This window comes from Oncorhynchus keta, unplaced genomic scaffold, assembly GCF_023373465.1.
Source record: "Oncorhynchus keta strain PuntledgeMale-10-30-2019 unplaced genomic scaffold, Oket_V2 Un_scaffold_1004_pilon_pilon, whole genome shotgun sequence".
Taxonomy (NCBI): domain Eukaryota; kingdom Metazoa; phylum Chordata; class Actinopteri; order Salmoniformes; family Salmonidae; genus Oncorhynchus; species Oncorhynchus keta.
The window spans coordinates 176,366-195,000 of record NW_026290753.1 but is presented as its reverse complement, the minus strand read 5'-3'; the positions used below and the strand labels follow the sequence as shown (position 1 = coordinate 195,000).

The 18,635-nt window shown below is 44.8% G+C and overlaps 2 protein-coding genes across 13 annotated transcripts in view; both read right to left on the bottom strand.

The window, feature by feature from the left end:
• Window positions 1–4,566, bottom strand: part of phex (phosphate regulating endopeptidase homolog, X-linked) — an 18,169-nt gene extending 13,603 nt beyond the window's left edge. For 8 of the 10 annotated variants that reach the window (XM_052513343.1, XM_052513344.1, XM_052513341.1 and 5 more), the window contains exons 1-5: window positions 3,725–4,562; window positions 3,106–3,162; window positions 2,873–3,034; window positions 2,707–2,790; window positions 2,362–2,588 (exon numbers count right to left, since the gene is read on the bottom strand). In XM_052513343.1, coding sequence (XP_052369303.1) covers window positions 2,362–2,588; window positions 2,707–2,790; window positions 2,873–3,034; window positions 3,106–3,162; window positions 3,725–3,848 — 654 coding nt within the window. In that variant the 5' untranslated portion in view covers window positions 3,849–4,562. Of the gene's footprint in view, window positions 1–2,361; window positions 2,589–2,706; window positions 2,791–2,872; window positions 3,035–3,105; window positions 3,163–3,724 lie in introns of all 10 variants that reach the window. The other 2 variants (XM_052513340.1, XM_052513339.1) reach the window with 2 other exon arrangements.
• A 4,347-nt stretch (window positions 4,567–8,913) lies between these two features.
• The window catches only part of mbtps2 (membrane-bound transcription factor peptidase, site 2), a 45,727-nt gene continuing 36,005 nt past the window's right edge, over window positions 8,914–18,635 (bottom strand). For all 3 annotated transcript variants that reach the window (XM_052513349.1, XM_052513351.1, XM_052513350.1), the window contains one exon: window positions 8,914–9,674. In XM_052513349.1, the coding sequence (XP_052369309.1) occupies window positions 9,452–9,674 (223 nt within the window). In that variant the 3' untranslated portion in view covers window positions 8,914–9,451. The remainder of the gene's footprint in view (window positions 9,675–18,635) is intronic.

The following is an 18,635-nucleotide window of genomic DNA, read 5'->3' as shown; positions in this document are numbered from 1 at the left end:
GAATGATAAGTTAGTACAAGGCCTGGTCCAACTACAGAGACAGAATGATAAGTTATTACAAGGCCTGGTCCAACTACAGAGACAGAATGATAAGTTATTACAAGGCCTGGTCCAACTACAGAGACAGAATGATAAGTTATTACAAGGCCTGGTCCAACTACAGAGACAGAATGATAAGTTAGTACAAGGCCTGGTCCAACTACAGAGACAGAATGATAAGTTATTACAAGGCCTGGTCCAACTACAGAGACAGAATGATAAGTTATTACAAGGCCTGATCCAACTACAGAGACCGAATGATAAGTTATTACAAGGCCTGGTCCAACTACAGAATGATAAGTTATTACAAGGCCTGGTCCAACTACAGATAAAGAATGATCAGTTATTACAAGGCCTGGTCCAACTACAGAATGATACGTTATTAGAATGCCTAGTCCAACTACAGAATGCTATGTTATTACAAGGCCTGGTCCAACTACAGAGACAGAATGATAAGTTATTACAAGGCCTGGTCCAACTACAGAATGATATGTTATTTCAAGGCCTGGTCCAACTACAGAATGATATGTTATTTCAAAGCCTGGTCCAACTACAGAATGATATGTTATTTCAAGGCCTGGTCCAACTACGGAATGATATGTTATTTCAAAGCCTGGTCCAACTACAGAGACAGCATGATAAGTCATTACAAGGTAACTATAGAGACAGAATAATATTTTATTACAATGCCTGGTCTAAGTACAGAATGATAAGTTATTATAAGGTCTGGTCCAACAGCATAATATGTTATTACAAGACTTGGTCAAACTACATAATGATAAGTTATTACAATGCCTGGTCAAACTACAGAGACAGAATGATAAGTTAGTACAAGGCCTGGCCAAACTACAGAGACAGAATGATAAGTTAGTACAAGGCCTGGTCCAACTACCGAGACAGAATGATAAGTTAGTACAAGGCCTGGCCCAACTACAGAATGATAAGTAAATACAAGGCCTGGTCCAACTACAGAGACAGAATGATAAGTTAGTACAAGGCCTGGTCCAACTACAGAATGATAAGTTATTACAATGCCTGGTCCAACTACCGAGACAGAATGATAAGTTAGTACAAGGCCTGGCCCAACTACAGAATGATAAGTAAATACAAGGCCTGGCCCAACTACAGAGACAGAATGATAAGTTAGTACAAGGCCTGGTCCAACTACCGAGACAGAATGATAAGTTAGTACAAAGCCTGGCCCAACTACAGAATGATAAGTAAATACAAGGCCTGGTCCAACTACAGAGACAGAATGATAAGTTATTATAAGGCCTGGTCCAACTACAGAATGATAAGTTATTACAATGCCTGGTCCAACTACTGAGACAGAATGATAAGTTAGTACAAGGCCTGGTCCAACTACCGAGACAGAATGATAAGTTAGTACAAGGCCTGGCCCAACTACAGAATGATAAGTAAATACAAGGCCTGGCCCAACTACAGAGACAGAATGATAAGTTAGTACAAGGCCTGGTCCAACTACCGAGACAGAATGATAAGTTAGTACAAGGCCTGGCCCAACTACAGAATGATAAGTAAATACAAGGCCTGGCCCAACTACAGAGACAGAATGATAAGTTAGTACAAAGCCTGGCCCAACTACAGAATGATAAGTAAATACAAGGCCTGGCCCAACTACAGAGACAGAATGATAAGTTAGTACAAAGCCTGGCCCAACTACAGAATGATAAGTAAATACAAGGCCTAGCCCAACTACAGAGACAGAATGATAAGTTAGTACAAAGCCTGGCCCAACTACAGAATGATAAGTAAATACAAGGCCTAGCCCAACTACAGAGACAGAATGATAAGTAAATACAAGGCCTGGCCCAACTACAGAGACAGAATGATAAGTTAGTACAAAGCCTGGCCCAACTACAGAATGATAAGTAAATACAAGGCCTAGCCCAACTACAGAGACAGAATGATAAGTAAATACAAGGCCTGGCCCAACTACAGAGACAGAATGATAAGTTAGTACAAAGCCTGGCCCAACTACAGAATGATAAGTAAATACAAGGCCTAGCCCAACTACAGAGACAGAATGATAAGTAAATACAAGGCCTGGCCCAACTACAGAGACAGAATGATAAGTAAATACAAGGCCTGGCCCAACTACAGAGACAGAATGATAAGTTAGTACAAGGCCTGGCCCAACTACAGAGACAGAATGATAAGTTATTACAAGGCCTGGCCCAACTACAGAGACAGAATGATAAGTTATTACAAGGCCTAGTCCAACTACATGATAAGAAGCTGTGTTTACAGAAGCCTGGAAGCTGTCTTGGTTGTGCACACACATTCAGTCAGAGGGGTCACCTTAATTATGTAGTTGGTGGAGTTCTTGTCATCTGGGGCGATGTATAATCGAATCAGAACACTCTTGCTGTGTTGGTTCCTAATCTGAGCCAATGTCTGCAGCAGGTCCCATCGTCCTGGTGACCAGAGCCACTCCCCCCCAAGCCCCTCCCCCAGGACGGGCCAGTGGAACTCAGGCTGCTGTAAAAGCTTCAACAGAGGACCACTGTCCACTTTCTCCAATATAGCTACACACAGACACACACACACAAACACACACTTTGTACCACTATAGCACGTGATGCTTTTCATGTAACCTCAGCTCCCATCTCGGCTTCCTCATGTGTGTATGTGGTTGTAGGTTACCTTCGTCCATACAGGAGCGGTAGAAGACCTTGGCCTTCCTGACAGCTTCTATCTCATCTGAGTCTGATGGAGCCTCCAGCAAATCTACAACTCAGACAACATTTAGAGGTGGGGGAGTGTCGTCAGGGTATGAGAGTGTGTATGGGCTCATCTCTCTCTCTCTCACCCTTGAGTATGATATCAACGTGTTGGCGTAACCAGGGGTAGACGCCGTAAGAAGAGGAATCTTCAGGAATAGGGTTGTCTCTCAGCCAGCTACCACAGGAGAACCCATAGAAGTCGTCACAGGGAGACACAGCCCGGTCCATCTTACTGAGGATAGAACCAGCTACACACACATTACAAGTTGATTGCAACATTCTACATGCAACAATTTCCTGTAAGGTGGGTGGGGCCTACCTGCTTCAATACATTCTGGAGTTAAGCAGAAGACATCCTGATTGGCTCTCTGGGAAACTGAGGAAAAGGAGACCTGATAAAGATTACAACATACAATCATAAACAGACATCGCTCTCTCTCTCTCTCAGCTGTTTACGTGTCATGGAGAAAGCTGACTCCATTTCAATAACACATATGCCAAACAGCTTGCTTGCTTACACACACACACACACACACACACACACACACACACACACACACACACACACACACACACACACACACACACACACACACACACACACACACACACACACACACACACACACACACACCACACACACGTTAAAAAGAGCCAAAGTAAATAAAATAGCCATTGTCTATTCACTTGCATGACCAAAGACAGGAGTGTGTGTACTGTATCTACAGAAACATATATCATTAAAACAACATTTCACCACAAAAATGTTGGCTTCATACAATAACAAGGACATAATAGTTACCACTTCTACCCCACCCTCAGCAACACACGCCTCAACCACTCCAGTTACTGCAACACCAGCTTTTTCAAGACTAAACTGACTCCGGGAAAGAGGCTGTGTGTGTAACTCTCTGTAAAACAATAGTGAGTCTACTCACCCAGTATGACAGCAAGCAGCAGAGCGATGCAGAAACACACACATGCGGCCAGCGCAGCCTTTAGAACACGACTGTTTCCTTGTTCTGGTTTAGAAACACACACACCTAGAGGCTCCATCTCCATGTCTCCAATCAACACAGACGCTCACACTACCTCACTTTCAGCCACCTCTTTGGACTCCAAATCTATATCTCTCTCCCTCCTGCCCTCTGTGTCTCTCTCCCTCCTTCCCTCTTTGTCTCTCCCTCCTTCCCTCTCTGTCTCTCCCTCCTGCCCTCTGTCTCTCTCCCTCCTTCCCTCTCTGTCTCTCCCTCCTTCCTTCTCTGTCTCTCCCTTCTTCCCTCTCTGTGTCTCTCCCTCCTTCCTTCTCTGTCTCTCCCTCCTTCCCTCTATGTCGGTCTCCGTATGTCTCTCCCTTCCTCCCTCTCGCTCTGTGTATGTCTCTCTCCCTCCCTCTCTGTGTCTTTCTCCCTCCTTCCCTTTGTGTCGGTCTCCGTATGTCTCTCTCTTTCTCCCTCCCCCTCTCTGTCTCTCTCCCTCCCTCTTGCTCTGTGTATGTGTCCGTATGTCTGTCTCTCTCCCACCCTCTCACTATGTCGGCCTCCGTATCTCTCTCTGTAACTCACTCTCTCTCTGTCTGTCTCCGTATCTCTCTCTGTAACTCACTCTCTCACTATGTCGGCCTCCGTCTCTCTCTCTGTAACTCACTCTCTCACTATGTCGGCCTCCGTCTCTCTCTCTGTAACTCACTCTCTCTCTGTCTGTCTCCGTATCTCTCTCTCTCTAGCCATAATCCTCTTCAAACTGTGGTTCAACCTACTTCTGTCTGACTCTCCTGCTCAAAGTGGACTCCCCCTCCCTCCCTCTGTCTCCTCCCTCTCTTTATCTTTCCCACGTTTCCCCTCCCTATATGCTACCCTCAGATACTTACAAGAGACAGCTCAATTACCTTCTGCTGGAACCATGTGGAGAGTTACAAACCTTCTGCTGGAACCATGGAAGAGTCTGTGTGTGGGACAGTCTGTGTGTGGGACAGTCTGTGTTTGGGACAGTCTGTGTGTGGGACAGTCTGTGTGTGGGACAGTCTGTGTTTGGGACAGTCTGTGTGTGGGACAGAGGGAAAGAGCGAGAAAGTAGCCAAACTGACTTGCACTAGTTAGACAAACATGTTGCTGTCATAGGTCCTATCATACCATCTGGTAGTATCTTTCTTGACTGCATCAAATCGTTGTAGAAAAGCTAGCTAGCTTCAGTAGCCAGCTAGCTTCAGGAGTCAGCTAGCTTCAGTAGCCAGCTAGCTTCAGTAGTCAGCTAGCTTCAGGAGTCAGCTAGCTTCAGTAGCCAGCTAGCTTCAGGAGTCAGCTAGCTTCAGTAGTCAGCTAGCTTCAGTAGTCAGCTAGCTACAGTAGTCAGTTAGCTATAGTAGTCGGCTAGCTAATGTAGCACAGCTAATTGAGGCAATTTAGCTGCGCTCCCATACTTGTCTATAACAATTCCATTCAGGGCTGCCAGAAAATGTGTGGTGAGGCGGCATCAGCACTTTCCAATCCCATGTTTGATTTAGTTTTGTAGACCGATTTGCCAGAAGATTTGTCAACTCGCACACAATATCTCTGCCCTTCACATCGTAGTGCTGAAGGCTCTTGTCTTGATCAATCATCAGTGTCCAGACCAATCAGATTCAAGGAAATCACAGGTCACAACGCATCCAAGCGTCCTCTCCACTTTCCTCAGGTATTTATTCAGTGTGATAAGGCATCACTCCCGACAGACACAAGCAATAACTCTTCCATAAATGTATTAGCCTACAGTATATTCATAAACACCAGCCATCTGACATGCTGGATTACATGGAAACAATCAAATAGTTCAGTCTTATCAACTGCTACTAGGAACAGCAGCTGCTACATGGAATAGAGCTATTCTATGTCCCTCTAGCCAGGGTAAACCAAATCGGTAACGTGTATTTATAGCCCATTTGTGAGAAAATGTGAATGAGATCAAATTTGGTAATTTCTTCAAACTTGGGCTGTCTAGGCTACCTAGACCTTTTCAATCCTAAATGATTAACTGCAATGAATCAATAAACACAAAAGCAGACAGAGTTCATGTTTAATTAAGCCTACAGTTGCACAGGGCATGACTACACAATACAATCCTATATAAAGCAAGATCAGCCCTGTGAGTTTTATTGTCCAATCATGTTGCTTTCTCTGGGTATAGGAAACCCCACTAGTCCGTCTATAAAATATAATTCATATGAACAAGTACAAAGTTGTTGCAGTTTGACAGGCTGTTCATCCTCCCTAAGGCCAGGAGTAGTTTTTACACCATGTGACCTGATTATAAAAACTCTGGTCCCATCATTGCTCATACAATACTATCGCATAGCTAACTAAAAAGCAAACCTTTGATTCCTCTCTGATAGGACAACACTGGATTCCACATGTCTTCCTCTTAACAACTCACTGGGAAAAAAAACTACTTACAATAGCTTTGGCATTCCTCCATGTCTGACAGGAAGAACACAACTCCTCTAGATCCAGTATTCAATATGTCTGACAGGAAGAACACACCTCCTCTAGATCCAGTATTCAATATGTCTGACAGGAAGAACACAACTCCTCTAGATCCAGTATTCAATATGTCTGACAGGAAGAACACAACTCCTCTAGATCCAGTATTCAATATGTCTGACAGGAAGAACACACCTCCTCTAGATCCAGTATTCAATATGTCTGACAGGAAGAACACACCTCCTCTAGATCCAGTATTCAATATGTCTGACAGGAAGAACACACCTCCTCTAGATCCAGTATTCAATATGTCTGACAGGAAGAACACAACTCCTCTAGATCCAGTATTCAATATGTCTGACAGGAAGAACACACCTCCTCTAGATCCAGTATTCAATATGTCTGACAGGAAGAACACACCTCCTCTAGATCCAGTATTCAATATGTCTGACAGGAAGAACACAACTCCTCTAGATCCAGTATTCAATATGTCTGACAGGAAGAACACACCTCCTCTAGATCCAGTATTCAATATGTCTGACAGGAAGAACACACCTCCTCTAGATCCAGTATTCAATATGTCTGACAGGAAGAACACAACTCCTCTAGATCCAGTATTCAATATGTCTGACAGGAAGAACACACCTCCTCTAGATCCAGTATTCAATATGTCTGACAGGAAGAACACAACTCCTCTAGATCCAGTATTCAATATGTCTGACAGGAAGAACACAACTCCTCTAGATCCAGTATTCAATATGTCTGACAGGAAGAACACACCTCCTCTAGATCCAGTATTCAATATGTCTGAAGGCTGTTCACTACTTGAGAGGCCAAGTGGTCGATTTAGGTCAAATAGAGACAATTAGACATACTGTACACTTTTGCATTTCTGTTCTGTACACAGGCATTCACACTCACGGACATTCACTCTCACAGGCATTCACTCTCACAGACATTCACTCTCACAGGCATTCACTCTCACAGACATTCACTCTCACAGACATTCACTCTCACAGACATTCACTCTCACAGACATTCACTCTCACATACATTCACTCTCACAGACATTCACTCTCACAGACATTCACTCTCACAGACATTCACTCTCACAGGCATTCACTCTCACAGACATTCACTCTCACAGACATTCACTCTCACAGACATTCACTTCTCCAGTTCATTCTACTGTTATATGCATTTTTAAATCACTTTCTCTCTCCCACATATACTCACACCAATTATGATGGGTTGCATGAATTGATCTCTAACAGCGTGTGTCTGTCTTCCTTCAGTGAGTGTCTGTCTTCCTTCAGTGAGTGTCTGTCTTCCTTCAGTGAGTGTCTGTCTTCCTTCAGTGAGTGTCAGTCTTCCTTCAGTGAGTGTCTGTCTTCCTTCAGTGAGTGTCTGTGTCTTCCTTCAGTGAGTGTCTGTGTCTTCCTTCAGTGAGTGTCTGTCTTCCTTCAGTGAGTGTCTGTCTTCCTTCAGTGAGTGTCTGTCTTCCTTCAGTGAGTGTCTGTGTCTTCCTTCAGTGAGTGTCTGTCTTCCTTCAGTGAGTGTCTGTCTTCCTTCAGTGAGTTTCTGTGTCTTCCTTCAGTGAGTGTCTGTGTGTCTTCCTTCAGTGAGTGTGTCTGTCTTCCTTCAGTGAGTGTCAGTCTTCCTTCAGTGAGTGTCTGTCTTCCTTCAGTGAGTGTCTGTCTTCCTTCAGTGAGTGTGTGTCTTCCTTCAGTGAGTGTCTGTGTGTCTTCCTTCAGTGAGTGTGTGTCTTCCTTCAGTGAATGTCTGTGTGTCTTCCTTCAGTGAGTGTCTGTGTGTCTTCCTTCAGTGAGTGTGTGTCTTCCTTCAGTGAGTGTGTCTTCCTTCAGTGAGTGTGTGTCTTCCTTCAGTGAGTGTCTGTGTGTCTTCCTTCAGTGAGTGTGTGTCTTCCTTCAGTGAGTGTGTCTTCCTTCAGTGAGTGTGTCTTCCTTCAGTGAGTGTGTGTCTTCCTTCAGTGAGTGTCTGTGTGTCTTCCTTCAGTGAGTGTGTTTGTGTGTAGCGTCATAGAGAAACATATGCAAATCATATTAACATGACATCTCCCTGTGTTTGCATGTATTTTTTTTATTTCTTGTTCTGGACACTGGGATGTTCTGGTCTCAAACGTAATCAGATCTGAAAAGACAGACCAGAGTGGTGTAGCCTTAGGATAGAGGTGACTGGTCTAACCATCGACAGACACGAACAGTACAAACACAATACAGAAGGGACCATTTCTGCATGAGGGCAGCAGGTAGTTCAGCAGTTAAAAACACTGGGCCAGTATCCTTAAAAAGACATGACTTCCCTTGCAACTAAAACCACTCATCAAAAACACCTTCAGTTGTTCAGAACACAGAGAACTCTTTCACCCCTCCCTCCCATGTTTATACAAACCTCTATCCAGCCTGTCATTACTCTGAAGGAAATACACCATCCCCCTACACACTTCACTGTCTGAAACACATACATACACTACTAGATGTGTGTTATCATGACAAAGTTAAACACACAGACTGGAGACAGACACGAATCTCTTGTGGTTAGACAGAAATAGAATCAGTATTTACTGACATTTGTCTGTGGGATACACACCCCAGTAAATTACACTATCACACACACAAACACGTAGGAATATGAAGAACTGAAAATTCCAGTGAGATTATTCCTCTTTATTTCACAGAGAGATTGGGAGAGAGCAATATATTTTAAATGTCTTTCTTTTGCAACTTCTGTGAGTATAATGTTTACTGTTCATTTTTATTGGTTATTATCCATTTCACTTGCTTTGGCAATGTAAACATATGTTTCCCATGCCAATAAAGCCCTCAAATTAAATTAAATTGAGAGACAGACAGAAAGAGGTGGGACAAATAGATAAAACAATAATGTATCATGAAATCCCTAGAAAACAGAAACACATACCTCCTCACAGCGCGTGTGACGCGACACACCCACAGACACACACATTCCAGAGAGTAGAGAAGGTGCAGCTTAACACAACATTTCCCCAGCATCCCTTAGTCACCATGTGCACCGCAGTGCCTGATGGGAACTGGAGTCTTTCTCTCAGAGAGGAGCAGGAAGAGACCCACAATGCCTTTGTGCGGAGGCACAGCACAGCACCCCGGGAGATAGTCTCTTGGCGTTGGTTGCCATGGAGGCGTTGAAGGTGGTTTGTAGTCATAGTTACCGTTACCGGGCAGTAACCATCCACAGCCCCAGCGCTACATTAGCAGCCAGCAGAGCACTTCCTCCCAGCAACAGGAAAAAGCCAATAAGCTCCCGGTGCTGCCGATCTGTAACCACAGTGACCAGCGTGGCCTCCAGCAGAGCGGAGAGCATCCATTGGCCGTCGAGAGCGAAGCATGGAACAGAGTTGACCACGGCTAACGCTCCAGACAGGGACACAACGTATCTGATAAACACTGGGTTAAGATATCTACAGGTCAGATAGACAGTACACACACTGGGTTAAGATATATACAGGACAGATAGACAGTACACACACTGGGTTAAGATATATACAGGTCAGATAGACAGTACACACACTGGGTTAAGATATATACAGGACAGATAGACAGTACACACACTGGGTTAAGATATCTACAGGACAGATAGACAGTACACACACTGGGTTAAGATATATACAGGACAGATAGACAGTACACACACTGGGTTAAGATATATACAGGACAGATAGACAGTACACACACTGGGTTAAGATATATACAGGACAGATAGACAGTACACACACTGGGTTAAGATATCTACAGGACAGATAGACAGTACACACACTGGGTTAAGATATCTACAGGACAGAGACAGTACACACACTGGGTTAAGATATATACAGGACAGATAGACAGTACACACACTGGGTTAAGATATATACAGGACAGATAGACAGTACACACACTGGGTTAAGATATATACAGGTCAGATAGACAGTACACACACTGGGTTAAGATATCTACAGGTCAGATAGACAGTACACACACTGGGTTAAGATATCTACAGGTCAGATAGACACACTGGGTTAAGATATCTACAGGACAGATAGACAGTACACACACTGGGTTAAGATATATACAGTACAGATAGACAGTACACACACTGGGTTAAGATATCTACAGGACAGATAGACAGTACACACACTGGGTTAAGATATATACAGTACATATACACACACTACACAAATTCCAAACCTTTCTAGCTACCTACTGTTCTGGAGGAGGCTTGTGATCAACCCTAACAGGTTGCTAGCTAGTTAGCATGGGGTTGCTAGCGAGTTAGCATGGGGTTGCTAGCGAGTTAGCATGGGGTTGCTAGCGAGTTAGCATGGGGTTGCTAGCGAGTTAGCATGGGGTTGCTAGCGAGTTAGCAGCAGTTTTAAGGGCTCCTGAACAATTGTGTAATTTTTTGTGTTTTTTTGGCTTCTTATCTTAACTTTTTTGGTACATGTTTCCGCCATCTTTTCATATGCCCGAAAAGAGCTTCTGTACATCAGAACAGCAATCACTAACCTCCATTTTCTACTTCAATGAGTCAGGGGTGAAGTACAGTGCCTTGCAAAAGTATTCATCCTCTTTGGCATTTTTCCTATTTTGATGCATTACAACCTGTAATTTAAATAGATTTTTATTTGGATTTCATGTGATGGACATAGACAAAATAGTCCAAATTGGTGGAGTGAAAAAAATTACCTGATTATAAAATAGAAAACAAAATTGAAAAGTGGTGCGTGCATATGTATTCACCCCCTTTGCTATGAAGCCCCTAAATAACATCTAGTGCAACCAATTACCTTCAGAAATCACATAATTAGTTAAATAAGGTCCACCTGTGAGCAATCTAAGTGTCACATGATCTCAGTATATATACACCTGTTCTGAAAGGCCCCAGAGTCTGCAACACAACCAAGCAAGTGGCACCATGAAGACCAAGGAGCTTTCCAAACAGTTCAGGGACAAAGTTGTGGAGAAGTACAGATCAGGGTTGGGTTAAAAAAAAATATCAGAAACTTTGAACATCCCACTGAGCACCATTAAATCCATTAATATAAAATGGAAAGAATATGGCACCACAACAAACCTGCCAAGAGAGGGCCGCACACCAAATCTCACGGACCAGGCAAGGAGGGAATTAATCAGAGGCAACAAAGAGACCAAAGATAACCCTAAAGGAGCTGCAAAGCTCCACAGTGGAGATTGGAGTATCTGTCCATAGGACCACTTTAACCTCTCTTGGGTAGGGGACAGTATTTTCACATCCAGATGAAAAGCGTGCCCAAAGTAAACTGCCTGGTACTCAGACCCAGAAGCTAGCATATGCATATAATTGGTAGATTTGGATAGAAAACACTAAAGTTTCTAAAACTGTTAAAATTGTCTGTGAGTATAACAGAACTGATATGGCAGGTGAAACCCAGGGGACAACCCCCCTCACTTTTATTATAAGACCTCCCAGATTGCAGTTCCTAGGGCTTCCACTAGATGTCAACCGTCTTTAGAAAGAGTTTCATGCTGGTTTTTGGAAAAATTAGCCAGAGATTGTGGCTTTTCTAGGTGGCTCCCATTTTGGCTGTAGTGTTTCCAAGAGCGTGGAAGAGAGCGCGTTCTTTGGTATTTTTCTCCGGTAAAGACAATAACCATTCTTGGTCTTAAATTTGATCGTTTATTTATTTATTTATTTATTATTATTAGGGTACCCAAGGTTTGATTATAAACATTGTTTGACTTGTTTGGAAAAGTTTATTAGTAACGTTTGGGATTCATTTGGTATGCATTTTGATGGAGGGAAACTGGGTGGATTATTGACTGAAGTGTGCCAGCTAAACTGAGTTTTTATGGATATAAAGAAGGCCATTATCGAACAAAAGGACCATTTCCGTTGCGATGTCACTGAAGACCCATCTGCTGTTGCTAGCTAATGTGTCCTGGGATATAAACATTGAGTTGTTATTTTACCTGAAATGCACAAGGTCCCCTACTCTGCCAATTAATCCACACAAAACGGTAAACCGAATCGTTTCTAGTCATCTCTCATCCTTCCAGGCCTTATCTTCTCTTGACTTTATAATGCGATTGGCAACTTTCATAAATTAGGTGATACCGCCACTAACCTCGTTCGTCTTCAGTCACCCACATGTGTATAACCAATGAGGAGATGGCACGTGGGTACCTGCTTCTATAAACCAATGAGGAGAGGGGAGAAGCAGGACTTGCAGTGCGATCTGTGTCAGAAATAGAACTGACTTCTATTTTAGCCCGTGGCAATGCAGATGCTCGTTGGTGCGCGCGAGCAGTGTGGGTACAATAATTGAATAATATAGACTTCTAAATTTATTTTACAACGCTCGCAACGAGAGTGGTGTAATCCGCCTGTAAACTAGAGACCCTGGGACTGAACACACTCCCTCTGCAACTGGATCCTGGACTTCCTGAAGGGACATCCCCAGGTGGTGAGGGTAGGCAACAACTGGATCCTGGACTTCCTGAAGGGACACCCCCAGGTGGTGAGGGTAGGCAACAACTGGATCCTGGACTTCCTGAAGGGACACCCCCAGGTGGTGAGGGTAGGCAACAACTGGATCCTGGACTTCCTGAAGGGACACCCCCAGGTGGTGAGGGTAGGCAACAACTGGATCCTGGACTTCCTGAAGGGACACCCCCAGGTGGTGAGGGTAGGCAACAACTGGATCCTGGACTTCCTGAAGGGACACCCCAGGTGGTGAGGGTAGGCAACAACTGGATCCTGGACTTCCTGAAGGGACACCCCAGGTGGTAAGGGTAGGCAACAACTGGATCCTGGACTTCCTGAAGGGACACCCCAGGTGGTGAGGGTAGGCAACAACTGGATCCTGGACTTCCTGAAGGGACACCCCAGGTGGTGAGGGTAGGCAACAACTGGATCCTGGACTTCCTGAAGGGACACCCCCAGGTGGTGAGGGTAGGCAACAACTGGATCCTGGACTTCCTGAAGGGACACCCCCAGGTGGTGAGGGTAGGCAACAACTGGATCCTGGACTTCCTGAAGGGACACCCCCAGGTGGTGAGGGTAGGCAACAACTGGATCCTGGACTTCCTGAAGGGACACCCCCAGGTGGTGAGGGTAGGCAACAACTGGATCCTGGACTTCCTGAAGGGACACCCCCAGGTGGTAAGGGTAGGCAACAACTGGATCCTGGACTTCCTGAAGGGACACCCCCAGGTGGTAAGGGTAGGCAACAACTGGATCCTGGACTTCCTGAAGGGACACCCCAGGTGGTAAGGGTAGGCAACAACTGGATCCTGGACTTCCTGAAGGGACACCCCAGGTGGTAAGGGTAGGCAACAACTGGATCCTGGACTTCCTGAAGGGACACCCCCAGGTGGTGAGGGTAGGCAACAACTGGATCCTGGACTTCCTGAAGGGACACCCCCAGGTGGTGAGGGTAGGCAACAACTGGATCCTGGACTTCCTGAAGGGACACCCCCAGGTGGTGAGGGTAGGCAACAACTGGATCCTGGACTTCCTGAAGGGACACCCCCAGGTGGTGAGGGTAGGCAACAACTGGATCCTGGACTTCCTGAAGGGACACCCCCAGGTGGTGAGGGTAGGCAACAACTGGATCCTGGACTTCCTGAAGGGACACCCCCAGGTGGTGAGGGTAGGCAACAACTGGATCCTGGACTTCCTGAAGGGACACCCCCAGGTGGTGAGGGTAGGCAACAACTGGATCCTGGACTTCCTGAAGGGACACCCCCAGGTGGTAAGGGTAGGCAACAACGGATCTACCACGCTGACCCTCAATACGGTGGCCCCTCAGTGGTGTGTGCTTAGTGCCCTCCTGTACTCCCCGTTCACCCACGACTGTGTGTGTGCACACAACTCCATCACCATCATTAAGTTTGTGCCAATGACATGACGGTGGTAGGCCTGGACAACAACGGTGGTAGGCAGGACAACAACCTCTCTGTCAACGTCAGACAAAGGAGCTGATCGTGGACTACAGGAATGGAGGGCTGAGCATGCCCCCATTTACATCGACGAGGCAGTAGGGTCGAGAGCTTTAAGTTTCTCTGTGTCCACATCACTAAGGACCTATACTACATGGCCAAAAGTATGTGGACACCCCTTCAAATTAGTGGATTCGGCTATTTCAGTCACACCCGTTGCTGACAGGTGTATAAAATCAAGGACACAACCATGCGATCTCTATATAAATCATTGGCAGTAGAATGGCCTTACTGAAGAGCTCAGTGACTCTCAACATAGGATGCACATTTCCAACAAGTCAGTTCGTCAAATTTCTGCCCTGCTAGAGCCGCCCCGGTCAATTGTCTGTCCTCGGTTGCAACGCTCACGACCGAATTCCAAACGGCCTCTGGAAGCAACGTCAGCATAAGAACTGTTCGTCAGGAGCATCATCAAATGTGTTTCCATGGCCGAGCAGTCGCACACGAGCCTAAGATCACCATGCGTCGGGTGGTGTAAAGCTTGCCACCATTGGACTTTGGAGCAGTGGAAACTCGTTCTCTGGCAGTCCAACGGATGAATCTGGGTTGGACGGATGCCAGGAAAACATTACCTGCCCGAACACATAGTGCCAACTGTAAAGTTTGGTGGAAGAGGAATAATGGTCTGGAGCCGTTTATCATGGTTCCTCAGTTCCAGTGAAGGGAAATCTTAACGCTAGAGCATACAATGACATTCTAGATAATTCTGTGCTTCCAACTTTGTGACAACGGGTTTGGAGAAGGCCCTTTCCCGTTTCAGCATTACAATACCCCCGTGCACAAAGTGGGGTCCGTCGAGCTAGGCGTGGATGAACTTGACTGGCCTGCACAGAGCCCTGACCTCAACCACATTGAACACCTTTTGGATGAATTGGAATGCTGACTGCAAGCCAGGCCTAATCGCCCAATATCAGTGACCAACCTCAATAATACTTGTGATTGAATGAAAGCAAGTCTCCGCAGCAATGTTCCAACATCTAGTGGAAAGCCTTCCCAGAAGAGTGAAGGCTGTTATAGCAGCAAAGTGGGGACCAACTCTATATTAATGCCCATGATTTTAAAATGAGATGATTTACGAGAGTCCACACATACTTTTGGCCATATAGTGTATCATGGTCCAAACGCACCAACACAGTCGTGAAGAGGGCAGGACAACACTTCTTTCCCCTCAAGAGGCTGAAAATATTTGGGCGCTCAGATCCTCCAACGGTTCTACAGCTACACCATTGAGAGCGTCTTGACTGGTTGCATTACAGTTTGGCATCCTCTTGACATCCAACCATCCAATCCAAGGCGCTACAGAGGATAGTGCGTACAGCCCAGTCCTGCCATCCAGGACCTCTATACCAGGTGGTGGTGTACAGCCCAGTACATCACTGGGGCCAAGCTTCCTGCCATCCAGGACCTATATACTAGGCGGTGTCAGAGGAAGGCCCACAAAATTGTCAAAGACTCCAGCACCCATGTCATAGACTGTTCTCTCTGCTACCGCACGGCAAGCGGTACCAGAGCGCCAAGTCTGGGACCAAAAGGCTCCTGAACAGCTTTTACCCCCAAGCCATAAGACTGTTGAACAGTTAATCAAATGGCTACCCAGACTATTTACATTAACCCCATTTTTGTTGTTGTGCTGGCTCTATGCACTCCCACTAGACTCTACCCACACACCCACTAGACTCTACCCACTAGACTCTACCCACACTGACACCCCAACACACCACAGTTTCTGTTAGCCGGTAATAGACGGCTTTTGTCCGATAAAAACAGAGATCTAGAGGCAGTATGCATTTTAAAAACAAACATATACTGCATTCTTTGAAACCTGAACTTATTAATATGATACATGTTATTCAATCCCCACACTGCTCAGGCGTGTCAACGGTCGTCTGCATAGCCAGGTGCTAAAATAGAACGTGGTTATTTGAGCGTCTGCGTTTGGTTCTATTTGTGATGCTTAATGCGCTGCAAGTTACGCACCTCCCACCTCCTCATTGATTTTTAAGAGCATAGACCCAATGTGGGTGACTGAAAGATGAACTGAGGTCCACACTGGTGGTGGTAATGCACCTTAAAGTTGGTTGACAACCACCATATAAACTCCAAAGAAGTAGCCTGAAGGAGGAGAGATTACTAGAAACTGCCTTGGTTTACCCTTTTATCTGTGGATTAATTGTCAGAGTAGAGAACCTTGTGCATTTCAGGTAAAATAACAACCTAATGTTTATATCCCAGGACAAATGACCTAGCAACAGCAAACTAGCTAAACAGGACAAACTAGCTAGCTAAATTGCCATTGATGTTAAAGGCTTTTCAACCTGTCCCCAAATGAATATAGTTGGTTCAGAGTTTGTTTTTATATTTCAACCTGTGTATCCCGATCGCGACTGGTGTGGTTGGACAAAATCAACATGTGCGCGATGGCGCAACATATCTTATTAGATCTCCTGTCTTTCTAAATTTCGAACAGATATTTTCATATCGGTCGCATAAAACTGCTTGCATGACGAAGGTGTTTTCCCACTAATTGCATTATGGAACAAAGATTTGCGTGTCGCCTACTGCCTTGTGCGCATTGCTGTGCTTACATTGTGAATAATAATATTTTATCAACATTTTATAAACAAATACATTTTTATTTGATTTTGAAGTTAGCTTGGGGTTGCTTTCGAGTTAGCTTGGGGTTGCTTGCGAATTAGCGCGGGGTTGCTTGCGAGTTAGCGCGGGGTTGCTAGCGAGTTAGCGCGGGGCTGCTAGCAAAGTTAGCGCGGGAGCACAGAGGAATGCTCTCTTCTTTCAATTTGAAAATACTGGTATAACTATTTCTGAAAGTTCTGATAAATTCTACTTAATTACCACAAACAAATCCATGAAATACAATAGAATGACAAACCAAATGGTGGTTTCTTCCCTGTCTTCTCTCTGGTGGTGCCAAGAATGATGAAGAACAGTAGGCTACGTGTGTGCACTGGGGAGGCCTGTGGAAGCTTGACCACTTTCGCCAATCAGAACCTTGAAAATAATCTAAATGAACTTTAACTGCCTTGTCCATAAAACTGCACGGACCCCCTCTTATGAGGACACCCAAACCAGAGTGGCCACCGCAAAGCCCAAGGAGCCCGACCCTCTCTGGAAGTTCCTGTAGCCCTGCTTGGTATAATTATCTTATACTGGCTATTGGTTGAGACGCAGGGCATGTTCTGGGGCGGCAGGTAGCCTAGTGGTTAGAGCGTTGGACTAGTAACCGGAAGATTGCAAGATCGAATCCCCGAGCTGATGAGGTAAAAATCTGTCTTTCTGCCCCTGAACAAGGCAGTTAACCCACTGTTCCCAGGCCGTCATTGAAAATAAGAATTTGTTCTTATTAACTGACTTGCCTGGTTAAATAAAGGTCAAATAAAAACATACACTACGCTGTAAGTTATACAATGAAATGCCTACTTGCAGCTCAAGCTCTCCTCTCAGACAGTGCAATGAGATATATATATATAATATATAATATATGTGTATGTGTATTTACATTAGGCTATACCCTATAGCTACTGTCACCACGTAAAGCCTATACTATAAATGATTGCTGTTTGTTCCTGAACTGGCCTGATGACAGAGATGTCCTTCAGCACCACAAGTTCTACCTCTAACATGATGTGCGATTCTAGGGATGTCCTTCAGCACCACAAGTTCTACCTCTAACATGATGTGCGATTCTAGGGATGTCCTTCAGCACCACAAGTTGGTTCAACCTCTAACATGATGTGCGATTCTAGGGATGTCCTTCAGCACCACAAGTTGGTTCAACCTCTAACATGATGTGCGATTCTAGGGATGTCCTTCAGCACCAGGAAGGGCACTCCAATCTCTTAAAATAACCATTATCAAGATCTGCTTCCTACATCTAATAGCCCCACTTATCACTTATTATTATTACTACAAATAGAAGATTATCACTTCTCACAATGGTGCTGGTTTAGTAAAGTTAGATCAAAGCTGAATCAATGTATCGCATGATCACATAACGATTAATGAGTATTTTACTTAACATAACCACATTTAATAGCATAGTAGGCCTGCTATTTTACACCAAAAATACCTAATTTCTAGTGAGATTTTAGGATGGTTAGCTGAAGCTGAATAGTCAAAAAAAATCCTCACGCGCCAAAACTCAACATAGTGGACCACGAGGCAGGATATATGCTTTGATTGAAACTAAATAGAAGGCTAATAGTTAACACCATCTGTCCTCATTTGCTCATGAGACAGTCATTCAAGAAGCTCTAAATGCCTGCTGCCATGAAACTGACTGAGAACAGATGATTTGCATGCAGATGCAGTTTGGACATTTCACTCGTGAAGAATGATCATTTATGACAGTGATGGCCTAT